Genomic DNA, 26,083 nt, shown 5'->3' with positions numbered 1-26,083 from the left:
TGAAGATCACAGGTTTGTTCCCTGCTAATTTCCTAGCATCTAGCACAGTGGCTGGTACATGGCAGGGGTTCCCTAAATATTTGGGAATGAGATGCTGAGTTTGTTTTTCATTTGTTTGTGTTTTTGTGGCACAATCTCGGCTCACTGCAACCTCCACCTCCTGGGTTCAAGTAAGTCTCCTGCCTCAGCCTCCTGAGTAGCTGGGACTATAAGCACACACCACCATATCTGGCTAATTTTTGTATTTTTGGTAGAGATGGGGTTTCACCGCTGGTCTCGAACTCCCGACCTTGTGATCTGCCCACCTTGGCCTCCCAAAGTGCTGGGATTACAGGTGTGAGCCACCTCGCCCTGCCAAATTTGGCATTTTATGCACACCAGAGCCTCGTTATATAGGTTGTGTCCTGTGAGCATCAGTGCAGTCCTGTATAGCGGGCAGACATTTTAATGCCCATTTTACAGATAAGGAAACTCAGGCTCAGATAGGTCAAAGACTGCCCAGGTGGATGATGCTTTTTGGTCACAGAGTCAGGATTAGCAACCAGGTATCTGGTATCTACACTCACCAATTACACTCAAATGATAATGATGACAGCTAACATGTAATAAGAGCAGGCAAATGTTGAAGCAAAAAATTTAGCTGGGCAATGTGGTGAAACCCCATCTCCACCAAAAATGCAAAAAATTAGCTGGGCGTGGTGGTGCATAGTTATGGTACCAGCCACTTGGGAGGCTGAGGCAGGAGGATTGCTTGAGCCCAGGAGGCAGAGGCTGCAGTGAACTGGAATCGTGCCACTGCACTCCAGCCTGGGTGACAGTCAGACCTCATCTCAATTAAAAAAAAAAAAAAATCTGCCAGACATGGTGGCTCACACCTGTAATCCCAGCACTTTGGGAGACAGAAGCGAGTGCATCCTTTGAGCCCAAGAGTTTGAGACCAGCTTGGACAACATGGTGAAACCAGTCTCTACAAAAAGGAAAAAAAAAGGCCAGGCACGGTGGCTCACGCCTGTAGTCCCAGCACTTTAGGAGGCTGAGGTGGGTAGATCACAAGGATAGGCTGGTGAACATGGTGAAACAGATCCTGGCTAACATGGTGAAACCCTGTCTCTATTAAAAACACAAAAAATTAGCCAGGCATGGTGGCATGCTCCTGTAGTCCCAGCTACTCAGGAGGCTGAGGCAGGAGAATCCCTTGAACCCAGGAGATGGGGGTTACAGTGAGCTGAGATCACGCCACTGCACTCCAGCCTGGGCCACAGAGTAAGGCTCTGTCTCAAAAAAAATTAGCTGGGTGTGGTGGTAGGTGCTTGTAGTCCCAGCTACTCAGGAGGTGGGGGTGGGAGGACCACTTGAGCCTGGGAGGTCCGGGCTGCAGTGAGCTGTGATGGCGCCACTGCCACTGTGTTCCAGCCTGGGTGACTGAGTGAGACCCTGTCTAAAAAAAAAAAAATAGAAAGATATCCCAGAAGCTCTTTGCACCCCATGCCTACCCCATTTGTTTACGGTAACTAGGCTGGCAGGGTGTGTCCCCAGGATCTTGACTCCCCAGAGTCCGTTGGCCAGGAGTCGGGACCAGCTGCCTCTGCCTGCGTCAACACCCCACTTCCCTGCTGCCATCTGCTCCTCCACTGCGAACAATGAAAAGACGAGCTGCTGAGCTCCAGGTCTGGGCACCCGGGACACCCATCTGGGTTTCCCTGGAATCCTGGGCACTTCCCATCCTCTTGGGAGTTTCCCACCAGTGGGGATGCCAGACAGAGAGGAGAGAGGTGGGGCAGGTGGGGAGGGGAGGGTGTGAGGCTGTGAAGAGGCAGACGTTGCAGGGTACAGCAGGGGAGGAGTGGGGAGGCTCATCTGTGCAGCGCACCCCGCTGCACAACTCCAGAAGGCCTCGTTCTTATTGATGGGACTGACCGAGTCAATATGAATGGGGCCTCCCTCACCTGTGCTTGGGGAGGGCCCAGGAGCACAAGGAAAGAGGAAAGGACATTTTCTCATCTCACCGATCATAGTCGCCGTTGCAGAGGGCTCTCACGGGAATGGAGAAAGTTTGCCAGACTGGGTTTAGGGTGTTCTTCATGACCTCGGTCTTGTGGCAAATGGTGAACCTGGTGAAGAAGAAGAAAGGGAAAGGCTGTCAGGCCCAAACCCACGGGAGGCGGTGCAGGTCAACAGAGGAGTCAGCTGGTTCACATCTCTGGTTCCCAGACAATGGAAACGATGCCTTCAAAAGGTGATGAGCTGTCCGTCGCTAGCAGCAGCCAAGCTGATACTGGTGATGCTGCAGAAAGGGCTCCTGTAGCAGGCGAGGACCTGGTGGTGGGGACAAGTCCCAGGGTGTCAGGAGACCTGGGTTCTAGCCCCTGCTCTGGGGCCCTCTCGCTGTGCAACCCTGAGCAAGCTCTTCCCTCTCTCGGCCTCCAGCTCCCCACCTGTAAACCCAGGCAGTTACCCTCTATCAGAGATTCTCCATCTGCAATCCACAGAAGGATGAATGGATGAACTTCAGGGGTCTGTGAACCCCTGAAACAGTGGGAGAAATTAGGTGTATGGGTTGTTTGTGCCTGCTGCTCCCCTGGCCTGGAATATTCTCTCCCCCATCTCCATCTTTATGACTCACTCCTCACTACCTTCGAACGCCATCTCCATGAAACCTCCCCTGACTACCATATCTAAAATTGACAACTGTCTGGTCTCCTGCCTCGCACATCCCCTAGACTCCTCCCAGACTTTTTTTTTTCCTATTTCATTTGTCACCATTTGACATTTTGATATAGTCTATTTTTTTCCTTATTTATTCTGCTCATGATCTGTCACTAAATTCTAAGTTCCATAAGAGCAAGGATTTTTGTCGTTTTTAAATCACTGGCACATCCCTAGTGCCTAGAATAGTGCCTGGCACTTCATAGGTATTCAATAATTCTTTTTAAATGAATCAATGTATTTCTTGGGGGTGAGTTTCCATTGGTTTCACTGGAATGTCAATCCAATGAAATTAAAGCACCTGACTTAGATGATCTCTAAGACCCTTTCTGCTTTTCCAGTCTGAATCCATGAACCCGCTTTGCAAACTAAAAGTACGGAATTGACTTATCCCAGATGGGCCCTAATGTGGTGTCCCTGTCCACGCCCCACGCCATGCCTGGCTGGCCCCATCCTGGAAGTCAGCCCTGCCACATGGACGGGCAGCCACTAGCAGGGCTGAGCTGGGGGCAGAGGCGTCTCTCTGAGAGTTCCCACCACCACCCCAGCTACATCCCTGCTTGGAAAGGTCACCAGAATAAGTGCCTGGGCTCCGCCCATACCCACACAGCCGGTGTCATTTCTTCTCTGGCAATTTTCAAGTCAAAATGTCATTCTGTCACCATGGCTTAGTGTTTCTCTTCTCTGCTCCTTCTCGCCCACCCACTGGAGTGTGGAGATGCATGTGGGAGACCTCCTCACACACCCCAGAGCTGGTGGCGAGGACCGAGGACCGGAATGGGGATGTGGGCAGAAGGGGCCACAGCTGCCCATGGCTGGGGCAGGCAGGTGGGGCAGGAAGAGGAGGCTGGGGCAGTGGGGGAAAGGGAGCTAGAGGGACCACAGGGAGCAGGAAATGGGTTGTCTCGGAGGGAGGGAGGATGCTACTGTGCAGAAGCCCCGCTGGGCTCCAAAGACCACCCCCTCAACAGTCATACAGACCCCTGTGGACCCTCTGCAGACTCCCACCTCTGAAACCAGTGACTTCTCCCTTTCCCTCCTCTTGAGTGAAAGCCAAGCATGACCAGGTGTTCTAAGCGATCAGGTGCAGCTCTACGGGCCCGGCAGGTGCCTCCTTTCCTTTTCCCTCCTTCGGTGGCTGGTGTGACAGTTCCCTCTCCTGGCTGCCCCACTGACCTTCCTCTTAACTGGAGGTATCTCCCCAAGCCTTCCAGTCTTCTCTCCCAAACCCTCAAGTGACCACCCTGTTCTTACCAGCCCAGCCATTGCCCTTTCACAGGGGCCAGATACTGGCCCACCTCTGTGGGGGGGCCTCCGGATCAGTTTCTCCAGTGCCCCATGGGATCCCCTATGAGGGATCAGTGTCTCCTTGCCCCCAGGATGCTCCAGCTCATGCTTCAAATGAAACTTGCCCCCAAATAAACTCCCACGACCTCCCCCATCTCTGCGAGCACTCTGGGTTCTCTTGGCTCCACTGCCAGGGAGAGGGCTCTGACTTCGGTCCCCATCCCAGTCCTGCTCAGTGAGGTCCCCTCATTGTCCTTTTGCCCCCTTCCTCCCCTCCCCACTTCCTCCCCCTGCATCTCCACGGCACAGCTCCAGGGTGGGAGCTGGTAGCACCTCCCACCTGTTCACCGTGTCAGTCACGAGGCTCTCCCTCTCCCCACCCCCTCCCCACCCATCCTACACAACGCTCGCTCGCTAGCTCCCGCTCCCTCGGCGGCGGCGGCGAGAGCAATCTTTTCCAAACACCTTTTACAGCGCACCCCTCTCCTGCTCCCAGATCCCTCTCCTCCCAGCCGGCCCCAGCCAGACAAGCCCAGCTTGACCCTGGCTCTGCCTCTCTGGAGGGGTCCTGCGTGGACACCCAGGGAACAATGCTCAGGTCTTCTCCTCCCCCACATCAAATCAAGTCAAAGTCAACACAAATTATTTAAAGAAATCCTTCTGGGAGTCCTTTGGTGAGACAAAGAATCCTTTTGTCATGCAAATGATCATACCTAATTTCCCTTGTTTTGTACGTGACTTAAAAATCACTTATCCCTTGAACTGAGACACACCTCCTCCTCACCACTCCCCTGCCCCCCAACACACACACACACACACACACACACAGTCGTTCAAAGGGAATTGGGGGAAGGTCCTTCTGCCTTCTGGGCACTCTTGTTTTGCCCAAATGTTTCTCCCTTCCCCAGCCCTTCGTTCTTCCCTGCTCCCCCACCCCCACTGCAGGGACCCATCTTCTTCCTCTCCTTCAAAGCCCAAGTTCCCCTTCTCCAGCAGCGCTTCTCTAATTAACCTCTGTGGCCCCATCACTTTCTCATTCTGCAGAATCCCAGCTTCTAAGTGGCCACAGCCTGCCAGAACTGCGGTGCTTAACGAGACTGTGGAGACCACACAATCCAACTGGTTCATTTTATGGATGAGAAAACAGGCCCAGAGAGGGGGCTTCACTTGCCCCGGGTCACACAGGAGGCTGCTGGGGAGGACCTAGGTGCCCAGACCTTCCGCCCAGAACCTGTCTCCCTGCATACGTTGCTGACCTACATTTGCCAGCGTGTTGTGTATGCTTCCATCTTACTGCGGCTGGTTCTAGACTAGGGAGAAGAGAGGAGGAAACACAGGCTTCAGTCTGGAGTTTCAGATGAAGCCTATGGCAGAGTGTGGGGCCAGGCAGGGGATAGGGTCCAGACTGGGCCCTGTTGTGTGGGCAGTAGTGGGGGGCCAGGCCAGGGGATGCTGACAGGGCTGTGGGGATAGGGGACTGGGCTTGGAGACAGGGCTGATTTGTGTAGAATGAAGGAGCTTCCAGAGGTATCCCTGAGGGATTGGCCCCCTATTCCTGCCCTAGTCCTGTTTTTGCTTACCTCCCGCACCCTCCACATGCCTAGCCCCCACCACTCAGTACCATCACTGAGACCCACAGAATGGCACCACTGGCTTAGAGGCTGCCGCCACCTCCCACTGACCACACCTAGGTGGCCAGGGCACTATAACCGGGGGCCCCAGACTTCCACCCAGAGCCCTTGCCCTCTCTAGTGCAGAAGGGGATGGACCCAAGCCCACCCTGCCCGGCAAGTCACCACAACCCATCCCTCCTTGACTCCAGAAGGGACCAGAAGGCGCAGTGCACAAGTGCCACCAGAAAACTCACGTTCCATCCTCGTTGCTTCTGTAGAATACCAAGAAGGGGTCAGATTTCCCAAAGAAGTCTTTCTTGTCCAGCTTGTTGGCACAGAACTGCATGGTGGCGACATCCTGGTGGAGGGGAGGGAGAACAGAGCATGAGCAGGAGAAGGTGGCAGCGCAGCTCCGGACCCTGACAGGCACGTGGGGTCCAGGTGTAGCCCTGGCTGGAAAGCACTGACTGAGCCCCAGGCCCGTATTCCATCCTCAAACAGCCCCCGACCCCCAAATGGTCTAGCAGACCAGTTGGGTGGGAAGCAGGCGGAGTCCACAGCTGCCCCAGTTTGAATCCTAGCTCTAACACTTTCTCTGTGTGAACTTGGGCAAGGTAGGTGACCTCTTGGAGCCTCAGTTTCCCCTCCAGAACATGGGGCTGATGACAGCACACATCTGCGGGGTTGTCATGAGGACTAAGTGAGATCAAGGGTGTGACATGCTCGGCAGAGCGAGGCACGTGGCAATGCCCTGATGGATGTCAATACACGTGATTTCATTACACTTTCACTGAGTGCCTCCAAAAGGTGACATAGCAAACCCAAGGCCACTCTGAGCTTGATCTGCGAGCCCCAAAGCCCTCTCTCTAGCCTCATTGCCTCACTCCCTCTCACCTATGTGCAGTTACTGAAGTTCCAGATTCAGCATCACTTTCACACCCACCAACTCATGAGAGGCTCACCCAACGTTCTCAGGTGGATACAGTGGGGACTGTGGACCATTTCACAGCTAAGAAGCCAAAGGCTCAGAAGAGGGAGCGGCTTCCCCAAGTTCACCAAGCAGAGCCCACCTGCTGACTCCCCCACCCTGCTCCCTGCCCCAGCTGACCCAACACACAGTGAGTACAGAAAAGGTGTCCAGGCCCTGGTGAGGATCTCTGGACCCCTCAGCCCCTCAGCTTGCTGGGGCCAATGGGGCACTGGGCAGAGATGGCCCCATCATCCTCGTCGCAACTTGAAAGCTCTGCATCCTGACAAATGAGCTTCAAAGCAGCTGAGCCCAGGGCTCTGTCGTCCAGACCCCAGGACTTGCCCTGCTCTTGGGGTCACTCTGCTCCCTCACACAGCCTCCTTCCTCTTAGTGCCTTGAGATGAGTCACCCACAGCCCACTGAAGACCAAACGGTGGCAGAGAAGACGACGTAACTCCATGAGGCTGAAGGACTCAGTGAAAAGGCTGAGTGGTGGCATACTGGTTAGGGATATGGCTGCTGGAGTCAGGCTGCCTGCTTCGGTCCCATCCTTCCTTAGCTGCGTGACCTAGGGCAAGTGATTCACCCTCTGTGTGCTCAGTTTCCCTACCTGTGAAATGGGGGTAGTGGCAGTGCCCACCTCATAGGCTCGTGAGGATAAAATGAGTTAACAGGCGTACAGAGCTGTGTGCATGTGAGCTGTTATCATATGTGAACACCTGCTTCCCCACCCAGCCACAGTGTGTGTGACCTCTGTCCCTGCCCCACACCCACCTCCAACACCCCACATGCCTTCCCTTGGGGACATTTGATGACAACAAACACAGCCTCCCTTCATTCATTCACCCACCCATTCATTCAACATTTATTAGATGCCATCTGTGTAGGACAGTCACTGTGCTCAGCACCTTACACCCCTTATCATATTTAGTCCTCAGAATAATCCTTTGTTACTTTTGACAAACGGGGAAGCTGGAGGTCAAAGAAGTTAGGTGACCTGCCTGAGATCACCAGCTGGTAACTGGTAGAGCAGAAATTCACACATAAATAAACTAATTTCAAAGTCATGCGTCTTCCAGTATACCACTCTGCCCCCCTGAGAGAGAGCAAATTACATTTCTCCACTTCCCTGTTTTCTTTAGAATCAGCTGCATGGGCAGGGAGGGCTGCACTCTGGTTGCCCTGGGATAGGGAAGAGGGTCTAAGGACGGGCAGTGCTCGAGACAGAACGACCTGCACAAGGAGGTGCCCAGTGGCTTTTTTTTTTTTTTTTTTTTTTTTTTTGGGGGGGTTTTTTTTTTTTTTTTTTTTTTTGAGACGGAGTTTTGCTCTTGTTGCCCAGGCTGGAGTGCAATGGCTTGATCTTGGCTCACTGCAGCCTCTGCCTCCCAGGTTTGAGCAATTCTCCTGCCCCAGCCTCCTGGGAATGAATACAGGTGCCCCCCCACCACGCCCAGCTAATTTTTGTATTTTTAGTAGAGATGGGGTTTCACCGTTTGGTCAGGCTGGTCTTGAACTCCTAACCTCAGGTGATCCACCAACCTCAACCTCCCAAAGTGCTGGAACTACAGGCGTGAGCCACCGCACCCGGCCAGAAGGAGCACTTTAAATGCCCCCTAGGGACCCCCATCCACGGCCTAGGAAAGGGATGTGGCCCAGGACTTGATGGGCTACTACCTGGCTCTATACATTGGGGAGGCCCAGTGCAAAGGGGAAACGTGGGGACCTCTGTTCAAAAACAATCAGGAGATTCAAGATAGTGACGGCAGAGCATTAAACCAAGCACAGGTCCCCGTGTGACTACACAGGCCACATACCGGGGAAGCCGGCCCTGTCTCCTTCCCACAGAGGTGACCCACAGTGGCATCAGAAAACCACCAAGAGAGGCCCAGACTCTGCCCAGGAGAGCAGCAGGGATGGCCCCAGCAGGGAACTCAGAACTCACGGCTCCAGTCCTGGCTCTGCATAGCCTTAAGCAGGTCCCTCCAGCTCACAGAGCCTCAGCTTCCTCATCTGCGGAACGCTGAATGGGATGACTACCACAGTCCTTTTAAGCTGAGCAGTCAATGCCACATGGGGAACACTGAAATAGCCATCTCTTGTGGGGAGCACTGGCACTCAGGGGACAGTGTGGAAAGCCAAGATGCCCCCAGCCTTCCCAGCCCCAGCCAGGGTTTGGCTGTCATCATCACAACCTTGCCCAAATCTGGAGGTCGCCCGAGTGACACTCTCATCTGAATTAACACAGGCAAGCCACCCAGGACCTGCTCAGCCTGCACCGATTGACTATAAAACGCACACACTTGAAACAACCAAAACAGAGGCCACAAAGTCCAGAGACAACAGCTCTTAGCTTTGCTTCCCAGCAACCCCTTGGGCCCTGTGAGGTCAGGAATAGGGGAAAAATTTAGGAAAAAATAAAAGAACTTGACAGGTCGTAAGTTCCAGGGACATTCAGTGCTCCCCTGGGAGGGCTGCTGCCTCAACCCAGCACCCGACAGCAATAAACGGCGCAAAGGGCTAGGCATGGTGGCTCACACCTGTAATTCCAGTACTTTGGGAGACCGAGGTGGGTGGATCACCTGAGTTCAAGGGTTCAAGACCAACCTGACCAACATGGCAAAACCCCGTCTCTTCTAAAAATACGAACATCAGCCGGACATGGTGGCTTATGCCTATAATCCCAGCTACTCGGGAGGCTGGGGCAGGAGAAACGCTAGAACCTGGAAGGCAGAGGTTGCGGTGAGCCGCGATCGCGCCACTGCAATCCAGCCTAGGTGGCAAGAATGAGACTCTGTCTTTAAAAATAATAATAATAATAAAAACAAAAACAGAAAACAAAACACAGAGAGAGAAAAAAAAAAAAAGAGCACAAAGGAGCCAAGCACTACTTGGTTGGAATCCTAGCTCTGCCTTCTCCCTGCTGAGCAGCCCCAGGTGGGTAACTTAACCTCTCTGAGGCTGGGTAATGTAGAAGATAGCGCCCCCTTGTGAGCCTGTGCATATGCCCATAAACTTACCCTAAAAGCAAAAACATATATATGGTTCTACCTTGTAACTGCTGTAGTAGGTAGATATAATGTCATATGTATTAATTCATTGAATCCTTTCAACAACCCTATTAGGGCAGCACTGTTATGATTCCTTTTTTGTTTTTGATACAGGGTTTCTCTCTCTCTCTCTCTCTCTGTCACCCAGGCTGGAGTGCAGCAGTGCGACCTCCGCTCACTGCAGCCTCAACCTCCTGGGCTCAAGCGATTTTCCCACCTCAGCCTACTGAAAAGCTGAGACTACAGGTGTGTGCCACCATGCCCCATGCCCAGCTAGGTTTTTAATTTTTAAATTTTGTTGCCCAGGCTGGTCTTGAACGCCTGAGCTCAAGCAATCTGCCCACCTCAGCCTCCCAAAGTGCTGGAAGTACAGACGTGAGCCACCACACCTGGCTATTATTCCCATTTTAAAGATGAGGAAACCAAAGCACAGAGAGGTTAACACCCTTGCCTGATGTCACACAGCTAGTAAGAGGAGCTGAGATGAGAACAAGACAGTCTGGCTCCAAAGATTGTTAACTGAGATTCCAAATGATGACCTCAAATCATCAAGATAAGTTTAATTACGTTCTAACCTCAGTTTGAGGAGTCAGAGAAGTGTGAAGTCCATTTAAGAAAGGCCTCTGTGCAACCTAGTTAAAATTAAAAAAAAAAAAAGAAGACTGGCTCTGAAATTCAGCTAACTGGAAAAATCCGCCAGTGTGTGATACTTCCTCCCTGCAACCCTGATGGCAGATAAGTGAAGCATTGCTGGGGCTGGTGGCTGATTTTGTTCCTTAGCCTTATCTGCCCTCCCTAACACAATCTAGACCCAGGAACATTTGCCAAAAGCCCACTGTGATCATCTGCATTGCTGCACCATTGCAGAATCCGAGGGGGATAAAACAGACCTTCAGAGAAATTTCTAGGCTGAAGTGAAGGCAAGCTTCCTCCCTAATGGGTACCCATGCCACAGGGAAGTCCTTGAGACAAAGAGTGTGTAACTACCCGCCTGGGGCTGTGCTTCGGAAGGTCTCTGCCTTTTGTTTACAGTCAGAGGAACAGGTGGGAGCTTGTGAATAGTTCAACCCCTTGATGTATTTGTGAACCCAAGAAGAGACTGGGGAAAGAGGCAATAAGATGGACAAGGCCAGCAGGATAACAGAGCAGCAAATTCTGGCTGAGGGTCAGAGATTCAGCTGTTCGACAGCCTCAGCCTCAGAGCAGTGCTCTCTGAGCAATAAAATGCCGTTCCCTTGGCCAGGCATGGTGGCGCACACCTGTAATTTCAGCACTTACGGAGGCCAAGGTAGGAGGATTGCTTGAGCCCAGGAGTTCGAGACCAGCCTGGACAACATGGTGAAACCCCTTATCTGCTAAAAATACATAAAAATAGCCAGGTGTGGTGGTGCGTGCCTGTAGTCCCAGCTACTCAGGAGGCTGAGGTGGAAGGATTGAGCCTGTGACATGGAGGTTGCAGTGAGCCATGATCATGCCACTGCACTCCAGCCTGGGCGACTCCATCTCAAAAAAAAAAAAAAAAAAAAAGAGAGAGAGAGGGTTAAGAAAAAAAGAAACGCCATTCCTACCAGAAGCATCACTGGAATCAATCATGGAGAAGATAAAGCAGCTCCTACAATATATAATTTCCTGCAATTTCTGTCTTTCACCCTATCTTTTTAAAAAACATAATAAGTTCTTCTAAAACATCAGGATTGCCTCCATTTGCATCCCTCCACACGTTAATGGGGCTGCTGGGGAGACTACAGCAAGAGCCTTGCTCTCCAGGGTGGCCTGGCCTGCTCTGACAGCTCAGCACTCCTTGCCCTGAAGGGGGCTATGAAGGAAGGTTAGAGGCCAGACCCGGAGGTCAGCAGGTGGGCTGAAGGCTGGGGACTGGGCAGCAACCCCCAGCAGGGGGAGAACAGAAAAAGGCCATTGGGTCTCACTGGCAGCTTCCAGATTCAGAACAAGAGGTGAGTGCGAAATTTAAAGGGAGCCCCAAATCTCACTGATCAAAAAAAATTTTTAATGTGACATTTGAAAAATCAAAATCAATGCAGAAGCTATAATAAACAGAATATGACAATTTTAAATGAAGCAGAGGCACAGAAAAGTAACTTGCCCCGGGCCACATAGCTGGTAAGCAATGGCTTTTAGGCTGGATCCTGAGCCCAAGGTCTTAACTACCGTGCCCTATGCCCTAGGAAGCACTTTTAAAGCCAGGAACAATGGCTCACACCTGAAATCCCAACTACTCAGAAGGCTGAGGCAGGAGGATTGCTTGAAGTCAGGAGTTCAAGACCAATCTGGACAACGTAGTGAAGTCCCCCCATCTCTAAAAAAATAACAATTTAAAAAATTTAGGTCAGGAGCTGTGGCTCATGCCTGCAATCCCAGCACTTGGGGAGACTGAGGCGGGCAGATCACTTGAGGTCAGGAGTTCAAAACCAGCCTGGCCAAATTGGTGAAACCCCATCTCTACTGAAAATACAGGCGTGGTGGTGCACACATGTAATCCCAGCTACTCAGGAGGCTGAGGGCAGGAGAATCGCTTGAACCTGGAGGTGGAGGTTGCAGGAAGCTGAAACCATGCCACTGCACTCCAGCCTGGGTGACAGAACCATCTCAAAAATAAAAAATAAAAAGAAGCACTTTTAGTTAGACGGTAGGGCCATGGCACTTTGTCTTCTCCCTAAAATGCGCTGGATTTTCCAAATCTCCTAGATCTAACATATTGTCTTTTTTAGTCAGAAAAAATGAAGACAGCGATGAAAAAGAAAAGGAATCATTAGCCCCAACTCTGAAATTCAGCACTCCAGCCAGAGGAGACACACCTGGAGCTGGGGGTGATTCTGTGAGGAGGCCCCTTCAGGAAGAGGAGACTGGAGCTGGGCTCATGGGATGGGATGGCAGAAGCAGGAGACCCCTGATGTCAGCGAAGACTCCACAGGCTGGAGGTTATTCATACACAGATGGTGGGTACAGAAGCTGGTCTGAGACGCTGGGCCTGTCTTTCTGCATAGATTCTAATAACCATGTTGAGGCCAAGCTGGCTTTTCTTTGTTGTCTTAATGACCGACTTCCCAAACAATCCAATCAGTTGTGCATCTGTTGATTTGGTCATTCAGAGGCTGAAAACCCCAGATTGACTGTTTCCCCTCCCACTCATTGAGCTTCTGTTTCTGGGCTACTAACCGAAATCCATCAACTGAAGTTCCAAAGAAAAACAAAACAATTTGCATACGAGGATGTTCACTACAGTATTGTTTACATTGTTTCCTATAAAAGAACAGCTTCGATCAATTATAGCCCATCCATACAATAGAGAAATAACACACAGCCATTAAATACATGTTTTCTAAAAACGTGTAATGATATCAGAAAGGCATTCTGTAAAACTAGATATCATATTATATCAATTATAAGAAAAATTATGTACATGGACACTCAGAAAGAAAGCCTTGGAGGGAACACATCAAAATGTCAATAGTGATTATCTCTGGGTGATTCTTCCACGCTATTTATATTTTTCCGTATTTTCCAACTTGTCCATAATTAACATGTTAATTTTTTTAGCATCAGGAAAAATGTGTTTGTTCTGTTTGGGCTTTTTAAAGCCAGATAAATTATTTCTAAGACCAAAAAATTTCAAACTAACCTTAAGGAAGGGTGATGTTTGAATGCTGGTAACACAGTATGCTCATATCAGTCCCAGCCACAACACGCATCTGTCCTGCGTTATCAACCTGCAGCCTTCCAAGTCTCAGAAAACCTTCACCGCCTCCCCCACTTCACTTGACTCTTCCTTTTCCCTCCCTCCCATGGCTCTTCCTTCTTCCCTCATCTCTCAGGTAGAGAAACCGGCCTCCCCCGAAGCTTGCCTTTAGAACAATGCAAGTTTCAATTGTGTTGGGGTCAAGGCTGCTTTGTTCTCCCGCTATGAGATTCCATACAATCTGGTCCCGACTCTCACCATCGCCACCTACAGTCTCATCTTTCCGACTCATCATCCATCACTCCCTCCTGCCCCAGGGCCTTTGCGCAGGCTGCTCTCTCTGCCTGGACTAATCTTCCCCAGGTAACTACAAGAGCTCATTCTGCCGCCTGTCTGTATATAGTGGCATATTACATAGTATCTACACATTTTCCTTCAGGATAGTCAAAAGTGTGATAAAAGAGTTGTTGTAAGAAGAGGCACTGCATCTGACAGGGCTGAGAACCACTGCTGTAGTGTGATTGCTGGCTGGCATTTCCATCTGTCGCACTAAATTAAAAATTCTGGCCGGGCGCGGTGGCTCAAGCCTGTAATCCCAGCACTTTGGGAGGCCGAGGCGGGTGGATCACGAGGTCAAGAGATCGAGACCATCCTGGTCATCATGGTGAAACCTCGTCTCTACTAAAACTACAAAAAATTAGCTGGGCATGGTGGCGCGTGCCTGTAATCCCAGCTACTCAGGAGGCTGAGGCAGGAGAATTGCCTTAACCCAGGAGGCGGAGGTTGCGGTGAGCCGAGATCGCGCCATTGCACTCCAGCCTGGGTAACAAGAGTGAAACTCCGTCTCAAAAAAAAAAAAAAAAAAAAAAATTCTGGGAGGGAGGCTGGGCATGATGGCTCACACCTGTAATCCCAGCACTTTGGGGGGCTGAGGCAGGTGGATTCCAAAGTCAGGAGTTTGAGACCAACCAGGCCAAAATGGTGAAACCCCGTCTCTACTAAAAATACAAAAATGAGCCGGGTGTGATGGCGGGTGTCTGTAGTCCCAGCCATTCAGGAGGCTGAGGCAGGAGAATTGCTTGAACCCAGGAGGCAGATGTTGCAGTGAGCTGAGATTGAGCCACTGCACTCCAGCCTGGGCGACAAGTGAGACTCTATCTCAAGAAAGAAAAAAAATTCTGAGAGCACATTTTCTGAACTGAAATGAATGAATACATGAGCCAGCTGGTGACATCTAAGGGGTGGGGAGGGCCCCAGGGCCAGTTATGGTGTGAAGTTCCAACTCTCTTTGCTTGAAAGAGATGAGGCACACCCTTCCTCCTCCATCACTGCCTCCTCCATGACTGCCACCACCATCCTGGCTGGGCCAGCCAGTCGTGTGGAGGGACCTGACTAGGAGGTGGGAAGGACGCAGACTCCAGAGCAAGGCAGGTCTGGTGGCTGACAGGTCTAGGGGGACACAGGGGCTGGGAAGTGGAGGGCGAAGAGTTATCTAACCCTCTGTATTGACGACAACCTCTACTTTTCTTTTTCTTTTTTTTTTTTTTTTTTGAGACGCGGTCTCACTCTGTCCCCAGGCTTCAGTGCAGTGGTCCAGTCATGGCTCACTGTAGCCTTGACCTCCCAAGCTCAAGTGATTCTCCTGCCCCAGCCTCCTGAGTAGCTGGGACCACAGATATGTACCACCCTGCTCTGCTAATTTTTAAAATATTTTTGTACAGCTGGGCGCGGTAGCTCATGTCTGTAATCCTAATGCTTTGGGAGGCTAAGGCAGGAGGATTATCTGAGGTCCAGAGATTGAGACCATCCTGACCAACATGGTGAAACCCCATCTCTACTAAACATACAAAAATTAGCTGGGTGTGGTGGCAGGTGCCTGTAATCCCAGCTAGTCAGGAGGCTGGGACAGTTGAATTGCTTGGACCCAGGAGGCAGAAGCTGCAGCGAGCCTAGATCATGCACTCCAGCCTGCATGACAGAGCAAGACTCTGTCTCAAAAAAAATTTTTTTTGTAGAGATGGTCGTGGGGGGCGGGGGGTCTCTCTGTGATGTCTAGGCTGGTCTCAGCTCTTGAGTTCAAGCTATTCTCCTCCCTTGCTCAGCCTCTCAAAGTGCTGAGATTGCGGGCGTGAACCCCAGCCTCCACTGCTCAAAGCCAGCCTGCCTGCTGAGGGCAACTGGGCCCCACAAGGAATAGAAGGTCGGTGACTGTTCCCTGCACCGTGAGGACCCAAGGCTCCATGGGTGAGGGAAAGACTCTGAGGATGAGGAGTCCAAGGCCTGAGATAGAATCCCAGCAATCTTAGGCAGGCCACTAACTTCTCCGCATCCGTAAAACAGGATCACTCACACTCACCCAGTCCCCCAGCCCCCAAGCCCTGCGATCAGAATCAAATAAGTCTAAATAAGAGAGTCTTGGTAAACAAATGTTGGCCAGTGTTACGGCAGGAACAATTGTTTTACTGCTGAGCAGAATTGAACCTTGAGTGATTCAGAAGGCCCTTCGGGAGACCAACCTCATCACGGTCAATATCAGGTACCATCCGATAGTATTTGGATCAAATTCTGATTGTGGGAACTTCCTTGGCATTTAAATTCCAGATGAACCAGGCTTTTCCATAACCTGTCACACTGTGCTGGTGATAGGCTGGAGTCCACTCTAATCCTTTGCTGGTTCCCACCCGCCCACACTGTCCCCATGGATGGAGAGAGGGTTTGTCTACTTCGCAAAATGTATTCATTTGAGCAGGAAGCCCTGCTCTGGTGAAAAATCAGCTCTCAGACCCCACCCTCTTCCTTTGATCCTCCCACTGAATGCTGAGCTGGAAAGACGAAGCAAAGCTGTTCTGATGTAATTATTTTAATTCAGCCAGATGCTGGGAATTAGTCTCTTTTCCTCGCAAGGATTCTAGGGAGAGACAGAACTCAGCTAAAGATGCCCCAGAAGAAAAGGAGCTGACAATCTCAGGAGGACGGGAAGGGGCTCTCTGCCCCTGACATAGACCCCTGGTGCTGGAAGAGCTTAAATCAAGGAAACTGCTGCCATCCCTGGGTGAAGGAGTCGGGAGGGTTGGGGAAGAAGGAGGAAGAGGGAGGGTTTAACACCTGAAAGGTATTAAACCGAAGACTGCTTACCAACCCCTGGAATGCTGGACCAGTAACGGCCATCAGCATTGTCTAGAGTGTTAGAATTTTCAAAGCGCTTTCACTTCTATGACTTTATTTAGTCATAAACTAGGGGGGGAAGTCACCAGCTGGGCTAGAAGCTTGGGGAAACACTGAGTTTAGGTTCAAGGAATTCAGATGCAGCCTTTCCTAGGCATCTGTTAGCCACACTCATGTTCATGAACGCCTTTAATTCTTACCGCCACCCTATCAGCACCAAGCTACAGGTGGAAAACGAGGCTCTGGGGGCCGCACCAGCTCTGTTCCACGGGGCAACTGACTTCCCTCCCTTGTCTGAACCCCAGTGGTGTCCAGATCCTCAGCCGACCCAGGTGTGGTTTTCTTCATCACCTGGTGCTGAACGCTCGGTCTGTGCTTCCTACACATTCAGTCACCTATTCGTGATAGGTCCTCGGGAGCACCTCCTGCACCCTGAGTCCTGCCCTGGGCGTGCACACTGGGTGGGGTTCATTCCCGCTGTCATGTGCCTTCAGATCCACTGAGATACGCGGATGAGCAGAGCAACCAGAATGAGCAGCTGCATATGAATTTCTCTGGTCATCTCTATGCTGCCCTGTCCTACCGCGTCTGTGTTCTCGTGTCTTATTCTTCCACTGGAAGCCTTTGAAAACAGAGTTTGTAACACCACAGCCCACTGGTGGAAGACCTTGGTTCTTAGAACCAAATTGCGCAGTGTCAGATCTCTTCTACTCAATGACTGTGTGACCCTGTACAGGTCACTTAACCTCTCTGTGCCCCAGTTTCCTTATCTATAAAAGTGAGGAAAATTAATGAGGACCGTCATTCATCAGATATTATAACACATCATACTACATTATATATTATAATACATCAGATAATTAAGTCAATACATGTAAGCCACTTAGCACAGTGTATGGACCAAAATAATGACTCAATTAATGTTCTCTAACACTATTATATCTCTATACCTGCAGTTCTCAAAGTATGGACCTGGAGCCCCAAGGGATTTGTGAGGCTCAAAACTATTTTCTTTTCTTTTCTCTTTTTTTTTTTTTGAGACAGTCTCTCTCTGTCGCCCAGGCTCAAGTGCAGTGGCTTGATCTCAGCTCACTGCAACCTCCGCCTCCTGGGTTCAAGTAATTCTCTGCCTCCACCTCCCAAGTATCTGGGATTACAGGCATGTGCCACCACACCCAACTCATTTTTTTTTGTAATTTTAGTAGAGATGGGGTTTCATCATCTTGGCCAGGCTAGTCTTGAAGTCCTGACCTCATGATCCACCTGCCTCGGCCTCCCAAAGTGCTAGGATTACAGGCGTGAGCCACCGCGCCTGGCCAAAACCATTTTCATCATGACGCTAAGATGAAGAGTTTTCTGGAGGTTATCTGACAGAGATTTCACAACAGATTGACTACAGAAGCAGCTATGAGAATCCAGATGTCTTCCATGAAGTCACACATTAAAGAGATTTGCAAAAATGTAAAACAAGGCCACTCTTCTCACTAAATGACTACTGTGAGTTATTGTTTTTCAAAATAGCTGTGATTTATGTTGACCCATAATGGGTTCAACTATTGTTATTATTAAAGGAATTAATACATGCATTTTTAAAAATTCTGTTTCAATTTCTAGTATGGTAAATATTGATCAATAGCTGATCCGTAGCACTGACCTCCCAGGAAGGTAGGAAAATCTTGTTTCTCCTGGTCACCCCTCCCAGCCCCATGGGAAGCTGTAGCCCAGGCTCTGTTTACGCTTGAACCCAGCCTCTTCCTCTCCTCCCCAAGCCCCAGCACTTTCCCCGCTGTATCCCCCATTTAACCTAAGAGTCACTGTTAGGTTAGATAGTGGTGGTTTCGGGGCTAAGCCCAGATCTTAGAATCAGGCTGACCTGGATTAGAATCATGACTTTGCTGCTTCTCATCCTTGAGCAGTGGATGTTGCCTCTCTGAGCCTCAATTTCCTCAGCCATAGAATGGGAGCGACATTTCAGTACCCACCTCTCAGGATGATTGTCAGGAGCAGTGATAACTTCCGTAAAGTGCCCATTATTCGACAAATACTGATCATCACCATTATGATCCTTTATCATTATGATTGACCATGAGGTCCCCTGAGCCCCTTCTTGATGTACTCAGCTTTCCCCATCTCCTGCACCCCCACAGTCCTACAGAAGAAGCAAACCAAGGGCTGCCTGGGACTGCAGACTTCTTCCAACACACGCACGCGCACGCACACACACACTCTCTCCATCCACTCCGTGCACGGTGTCAGCCGACACCAGAGATGAAAGTGAAAAATGACAGCTAAATGTCAAGTACCCAGGCTCCCTTCAAGGCTGAAAAGGTCCCTTTGCTGCCACAGTGTTGGTGCCAAGGCGGTCTTGGCTGAAGGACGTGTGAGTGGCGGCTGTGATGGCGGGGAGGGAGGGAGGCCTGGCATGGGAGCCAGGGGACCGGGCTCAGCTGGGCTCTGCTGCTGACTGTGGGTGAGTTCCTTCTCCTCTCCGGGCCTCAGTCTGCTCAGCTATAAAAAGGGAAAACACCCACTAGCTCTGATGTTGTAGAATTCTGTGACAGCCAGGTCAGCATCAGGAGCCCTGTCTATCCTCAGTTCCCTCCAGGGTCTCAGGGAGGCCAGCCCGCACTCTGTCACTGCCATCACCGCCCACTTCGACCTCGTCCTGCGCCGGAGTCCTCTGCCACTCACCCTACAGTTGCTGAGCTCCTCAGCGGACAGGATGATGGTGCCACATTTCTTCCCTGGGACTCCACTGGGAGAGGAGAAGATGAAAGAATGGAAAGCCAGACAAAGACAGAGCCATAAACCTGAACACTCCCTCAGTCAGCCCCCTGCCCATCCACCCCCTCCCCCTACCATCCAGCAGACCTGCCCCAATGTCCCTGAGAAGACAGAGTCTCCTGAAATCCTTGTGGCAGTGTGGCCTCGTGCACTGCTTCCTGGGGCCGGGTCCCCAGACCTGAAGCTGCCCCACCCCCTGCTCCCCGAGAGCCCACCAGGAAGGGTCGTGCCTGCAGTGAAAGTCCTAGAATCGGAAAAGCATCCAGACTCACCCGGAGGCTTCCAGACCAGTGGTTCTCAAACTTTCCATCCAAAGACCACTTCTGTGGGCAAAAGACCTCATGGGCTAGCCACCCCACTTCACACACGGCTGACCCCCAGAGCCCCGGGACAGTCCAGCTCTGAGCTGCTCTGATATGTCACGGGAGGGAGGAAGGCAGGAGGGCTGGTGGACCCTCACTGGCAGCTTGCCCAGGCTCTCTCCCATGGCTACCTCCCCTTGAATGCCTTGGCTGGGGTCTCCCTTGGGGTGAGAGATCCCAGCCGACTGTACAGCTCCCCAGAGAAATGGGCAACCAGGTCAAGGTCCATGAAGTCAGTCCACCCCAGCACATCCCTCCAGGAGGGCAAAACTCTGGGCTGGGGCTCCACCCAGGGGACCTGAATCACCTCTTCCCCTGGTTAGATGGGACCCCTCCTTCAGGCACCAGCCCGGCCCACTCTGATGTTTGGGACTAAGCCAGAGGTGGAGGAGTCCCAGGATAGCCAGGGGCCACTGGGAGGGAGAGGAAAATGGGTTGTCCAGCAGCTCTGTGACTTTGGGCTCGTTCCTATACCTCTCCGAGCCTCCGTTTTCTCCCCCGTATAATGAGTGTGACTGTAGCATCCACTTTACTAATATACACACACAGCGCTTGGCACAGAGAAGGCCCACAGTGAGCAGCATCCCCTTCCCACACCTTTGGCTTCACAATTGTGCAACGCTGGTAAAATCCAGCTTCACACCTCAGGCCAGCCCCAGGGCCACCAGCATTCTGTCTGGGGAACACACTTTGAGAACCACTGATGGAGCTCTTCCCAGCACCAGCTCTTGGTGGGAGAGGCTCTCAAACAGAGGAGGCAGGGGAGGAAGGGGAGCCAGCCCTGGGGGACTGATGGGACAGCCCAGAGCTCTCCAAACGAGGTGAGCAGAGCAGGGGCCACATCTGGGGCATCCGCTGCCACGCACAGGGGACAGCGCCTGCCAGCTTGTCCCCCTAGACTTGGGCAGCTGAGCTGAGTGCCTCAAAGCTTTTCCCCACCCCCTGGTCTGGTCCTCCCTGGTAGTAAAGACATGATTTGTTTGCCCAGGAGATAGAATCCTCCACGCCGGCCTCCTCCGCCCTGTACTTCTCCATCTGTTCCTCTCTTTGCCTCTGAGTCCTTCTTCTATTTCCGATCCTTCTTTCCCTCCTCTCCAGCCCCAACCTGCTCCCACCTGCTTGGCCTCCCTTCCTCTTTCTCCCTGCCTGTCTCTGCATCTCTGTCTGACTCCGGCTGCCTCCCCAGTTGCTGCTTCTCTACTCTCCGGGTGAATTGGCATCCGCGTTCTCCCGGCCCCCTGCAGGCCCCCTCCCCACCTGCAGCTGGTCCAGGGGCAGAGCCAGCTGCTGCAGCCGCAGTTCCTGAGAGCCCTCAGGAAAGGCCAGGGGAGCTCTGCGGACCCCAACAAAATGCCCTTCTACAGAGGCCCCTCCAGGCAGAGGCTCCCTGCCCTGCATTCCCCCACCCCCAGCCCAAGTGGGCGAGTGGGCGTGAGAAAGAAGCCGGGGTGGGAACTCCGCAACCAGGAAAGAAGGAGAGGGAAGGAGGGGAGGCTCTGCGTTGCCCACATTTGCATGAGGGCAACCGAAACCAGATGATCAGGGTGGTGGAGCGAGGCTGGCCCACCGCAGCTGGCGAGCAAACGAGCAAACGTGAAAAGTGGGGATTCAGCTGGATCTACTCTGTGATGAGGAGGAGGCGGACATCCAGCAGCCAAAACAAGGGAGGGGAACAGAGGGGAGTGGATAAAGAGAGGGGAGGAAAGAGGGGGAGAGAAGGGTGGGGGTTGGGGCTGAGAGAAGCCAGGCCAGGGAAAGAGGAAGGGAACGGAGAGTGCCCAGCCCCGCTGATTCCTAGAAAACATCCCCCACCTGTAAGCCTCACCCTGCTCCCTGAAGTCCCAGGAGGCACTGGGGCTTGAGATGCCCAAGCTCTAACTGGGATGGGGGAGGGGCCAGCTGCTGAGTGGGGGGCTCATTCCAGGGCCCAAAGCACCTGGGTGCCTAAGGAGGAACCCAGGACTCTATGTCCCCGGATTGGGGTAAAATTCACAGTGGTGGGAGCAGGGATGAGGCCCAGACTCTGAGGCCCCCTTTGCAGAGCTGGCTGAATGTCTAAGGACTCCAGGGCAGAGATATCCGGTGACCTACCCATTGGACACGGCTGGCATGGGTTTGCCCGTCCTGGAATTCAGGCTGAATGCGCCTATCCTGCGGAGAGAGAGGGGCAGAGAGAGCATGCCATGAGCTGGGCACCCCCATGCAGACAGGCCAGAGCACTTGGCATCCAGATGCTTGGAGACAAACCGCTGCTCCGGAAGTCATTCAAACAGGATCAAAGCCACCCGCCAGAGCAAGCGCGGTCCTTCTTCTGGGCAAGCTCCTCTCCCTCAGTGGTTCTCAAGGTGGGATGCCCAGACCAGCAGCACCAGCATGTCCTGGGAATGTGTTACTAATAGGAATGTAAATTCCCAGGCCCAGCCCGGACCCACGTACCCACAGGAGCAGACACTCTGCAGGGTGGAGCCCAGCAATCTGCGGTGATGCTGGTGCCTGCTGCACTTTGGGAACCCTGGCTCTCCCTTTCCAGCCTCCCCATCCAGACTGTGAGATGGGGAGACTGCTGGAAGAATCACATGAGATCATGGTATGGGCTGAACTGTATCCCCCAAAATTCGTGTATTGAAATCTTAATCTCCAGGACCTCAGAAGGTGACTGTATTTGGGGTTAGGGTCTTTAAGGAGGTAATTAAGGTAAAATGAGGCCAGGTGCGGTGGCTCACACCTATAATCCCAGCACTTTGGGAGGCCAAGGCAGGCAGGTCACCTGAGGTAGGGAGTTCGAGACCAGCCTGACCAACATGGAGAAACTCCGTCCCTACTAAAAACACAAAATTAGCTGGGCGGAGAGGCTGAGGCAGGAGAATTGCTTGAACCCAGGAGGCGGAGGTTGTGGTGAGCTGAGATTGTGCCATTGCACTCCAGTCTGGGCAACAGAGCAAGACTCCACCTCAAAAAAAAAAAAGGTAAAATGAGGTTACGGCAGTGGGCCCTAATCCAATGACTGGTATCCTTACAAAAAGAGGTGATGAGGACACAGACGTGCACAGAGAGACGGCAACGTGAAGACACAGGGACAAGAAAGAAGACAGCCTTCCTCAGAAGAAACGAACTCTGTTGACAACTTAATCTTCGACGCCTAGCCTCCAGAATTGTGAGAAAATAAATTTCTGTTATTTAAGCCACTCAGTTTGTGATATTTGCCACAATGGCCCCAGCAAACCAGCACAAGCAAAACACCACTGGCCCTCATGCCTGGCCCAAAATACATGCTCAATAAACAGGAGCTGCTCACAGGGTTTAGTCAGGAAGACAACTACACTTAGACACATGAAACCTTCGATTCGGGTAAAAGGTCCACCTCCTCCTCCAACATTGCCATCAACCTCTGTATTTAATTTAATTTAATTTAATTTTTCAGATGGAGTCTGGTTCTGTCGCCCAGGCTAGAGTGCATTGGTGTGATCTCAGCTCACTGCAACCTCCACCTCCCGGGTTCAAGCGATTGTCCTGCCTCAGCCTCCCTAGTAGCTGGGACTGCAGGCATGCGCCACCATGCCAGGCTAATTTTTGTATTTTTAGTAGAGATGGGGTTTCGCCATGTTGGCCAGGCTGGTCTCAAACTCCTGACCTCAGGTGATCCGCCCACTTCGGCCTCCCAAAGTGCTGGGATTATAGGCATGAGCCACCATGTCCCGCCAACCTCTGCATTTTAGATCTTGCTTGTCCTTTAGGGCTGTTTCAAAAGCCATCTCCATAGGAAATCTCTGTCAATACTCCCCCACCCCTAGAAGGTATTCCCTGTCACCAATGGCGGAGCAGGTGACAGCAGTCAGGAAACAGACCCAATGACTAGTGGCTTTAGACCCAGGCAGTTGGGAATTGGGAAGCACAGATACCTTCCTCTCAGGGCATCTCCAACCTGGCAATTCAGGCAAAGCCATGGGTGGGGGTGCTGCTGGAAAGGGCGGATGCTAATGGGTGTGTCGTACTTAGCATGTGGTTAACACTGAAGTGGGCATAGGGGCAGATGTTCCTAGAGAAAGAATATAAAATGACAAATAAAAAGTGTTAGAAATATATCCTAAGAGGGAGGGGCCTAGCAAATATGAACGTAAATTTTGTATCTTTTTTTTCAAGAGGCCCTCAAATTCTACCAGCTACAGAGGACCCCCAAACAGGAATTTTCCCCTTGTTCTCAATAAATGACAGCTGTTTTCATTATTTTCTAGGAATCCAGAAATGAGACCTTTTGGGGGGCAAGGAGACATTTCCAAGGGCTCTGAAGTTAACACGAGTTGCTGGGAGGTCACGGGCAAGGATCTGGAAGAGAGAACACACACACACACACACACACACACTCACACACACACACACACACACTCACACTCACACACTGCAGTTATTATTAGTAGACAGTCTCGCTCTGTTGCCCAGGCTGGAGTACAGTAGTGCAATCTCAGCTCATTGCAACCTCCTGGGTTCAAGTGATTCTCATGCCTCCGCCTCCCAAGTAGCTGGGACTACAGGTGTGCACCACCACACCTGGCTAATTTTTTTGTATTTTTAGTAGAGACAGGGTTTCACCATGTCGGCCAGGCCGGTTTTGAACTCCTGAGCTCAGGCAATCTGTCCGCCTTGGCCTCCCCCAAAGTGCTGGGATTACAGGTGTGAGCCACCGTGCCCGGTTCACACTGCAGTAATTGGTCATGGTGAGGGGACAGCGTCCAGTGGGAACTTGGCAGAAGCAATCGAGGGGCTAGTGAGCTCCCTTTTCTGGCCTCTCTGCCCTGTGGCCGGGATGCCTGTCCCAGTCTGCAGGCCTCTCTTTCCTGGGTCCTGCCCATGAGTGTCAATCTAAAACAATCAAAAGGCTCAGAATCCAGTTAAATTAGTTTATTTAAACGCAAAGTGCGAGGGTGGCCATCCAGAGAAACATGGACACCAAAGAATGGTGACCAGAGTTCCCCAGTGTGGGGAAAGGCCAGAATCGTTTATACAGGCAAGGGCAAGGGTCCTGCCTCTGGGACTTCCTGAGAAATAGGGACAAGAGAGGCCACCCTCAACACCTAGCCAGCCGTGGCTGACCCCTGAAGACACCCTCAGGCTCCACATTGTGAAGCCTTGGGATTCCTCATTCCACAGCCTGCTTCAGAGTAACAGCCTTTCCCTAAAAGCAAACTAAGATCCTATAATGCAGACTGTCAGGGACAGGATGGGAGGGGAGGGGCCTCATTGTACCCAGCTCTGGCCTACAAGCTGTGAACAATTTTAGGAATATGCTATGTGAGTAGAGCCCTGGGTTCAAATCCCAGCTCTCCCACTTCTAGCTGTGTGTCCTTGGGCAAGTCACTTCCCCTCTCTGGGCACTATGATAGGGGTCAGCATGAGAATAGACTAGATGGTGTCTTGGGCCTTCCCAGGAGTATGGGGTCTAATAACCTAGCCCGGGTTCCCCTGATATACCTGGGTTAGAAGCCCCATGGTGAGAACAGGAGGCACGGGGTCTCCTTATTCCTGATAACCCTGCAGATGCCAGTCATAGTCAGCTGACTGCTTTGCCCCCACCCTGAGTCAGCCCCCAGCAGAGTGGGCAGGAAGTTGGCCTCCCCCTGGGAAAGCAACCCAAACACTCACGTGAGAGGCTTCTCCAGGCGGCTCCCAGGGGACCCCACAATCTCTCCAAGCGTGCAGAAGGCCTGGCCCAGGAAATCCTGCATATCCAGCGAACAGAAGAGATCAGTGTCACTCGCTCTGCTCACAGCTACCCCACCTCCCCCACTGCCCAACCCCTGGAAGCGTGAGGGCCCCAAAATGACAGGACACAGCATCAGACACACATTCCATCACAGCAAAGCCCCTGGCCCAACCAGAAGATGGCATTTCAGAAACCACGGAATTGCTGAGCAGTCACTGGCAGAACTCACGTGTTTGGATAAATCAGGACTCTTAGAGTCAACGTCGTATCTGCAGGGAACACAGAGAAATGACGAAGGCAGCTGCGGTGTTCCTCCCAACCCTGCCTGCATTCCCAAGCTGAGTCAGGGCCCCTGTCCCCCCAAACACAGGTCGCAACGCAGTGACTATTTCTAGGAGTAATGGCTGGAGGACATGAAAGGGAGCCTTCTGGGTGCTGGACATGTTCTGTCCTTGGTCTGGGGTATGGGCAGAGGGGTGGAAATGGATGTAAAAATGGATCATGGAGCCGGGCACGGTGGCTCACGCCTGTAATCCCAGCACTTTGGGACGCCAAGGCGGGTGGATCACGAGGTCAAGAGATCGAGACCATCCTGGTCAACATGGTGAAACCCCAACTCTACTAAAAATACAAAAAACATTAGCTGGGCATGGTGGTGCGTGCCTGTAATCCCAGCTACTCAGGAGGTTGAGGCAGGAGAGTTGCCTGAACCCAGGAGGTGGAGGTTGCGGTGAGCCGAGATCGCGCCATT

At 51.9% G+C, this 26,083-nt stretch overlaps 1 protein-coding gene and 1 long non-coding RNA gene across 4 annotated transcripts in view; one reads left to right on the top strand and one right to left on the bottom strand.

Moving 5' to 3' along the window:
* The window catches only part of CPNE5 (copine 5), a 102,377-nt gene that overhangs the window by 33,946 nt on the left and 42,348 nt on the right, over positions 1 to 26,083 (bottom strand). Inside the window, exons 5-11 of one of the 3 annotated variants that reach the window (XM_017522584.2) lie at positions 25,562 to 25,601; positions 25,272 to 25,348; positions 21,726 to 21,785; positions 19,545 to 19,595; positions 19,180 to 19,243; positions 5,861 to 5,964; positions 2,007 to 2,111 (exon numbers count right to left, since the gene is read on the bottom strand). In XM_017522584.2, coding sequence (XP_017378073.1) covers positions 2,007 to 2,111; positions 5,861 to 5,964; positions 19,180 to 19,243; positions 19,545 to 19,595; positions 21,726 to 21,785; positions 25,272 to 25,348; positions 25,562 to 25,601 — 501 coding nt within the window. The remainder of the gene's footprint in view (positions 1 to 2,006; positions 2,112 to 5,860; positions 5,965 to 19,179; positions 19,244 to 19,544; positions 19,596 to 21,725; positions 21,786 to 25,271; positions 25,349 to 25,561; positions 25,602 to 26,083) is intronic. The other 2 variants (XM_017522585.2, XM_017522587.2) reach the window with 2 other exon arrangements.
* Positions 1,570 to 7,052, top strand: LOC119470184. The gene is made up of 3 exons (XR_005199054.1): positions 1,570 to 1,667; positions 6,582 to 6,724; positions 6,968 to 7,052. It is a non-coding gene; the product is annotated as an uncharacterized LOC119470184 (long non-coding RNA).

The sequence above is a fragment of the Cebus imitator genome, unplaced genomic scaffold (genome assembly GCF_001604975.1).
Source record: "Cebus imitator isolate Cc_AM_T3 unplaced genomic scaffold, Cebus_imitator-1.0 Scaffold24, whole genome shotgun sequence".
NCBI lineage: Eukaryota > Metazoa > Chordata > Mammalia > Primates > Cebidae > Cebus > Cebus imitator.
This window is presented reverse-complemented; position numbering and strand designations above follow the sequence as displayed.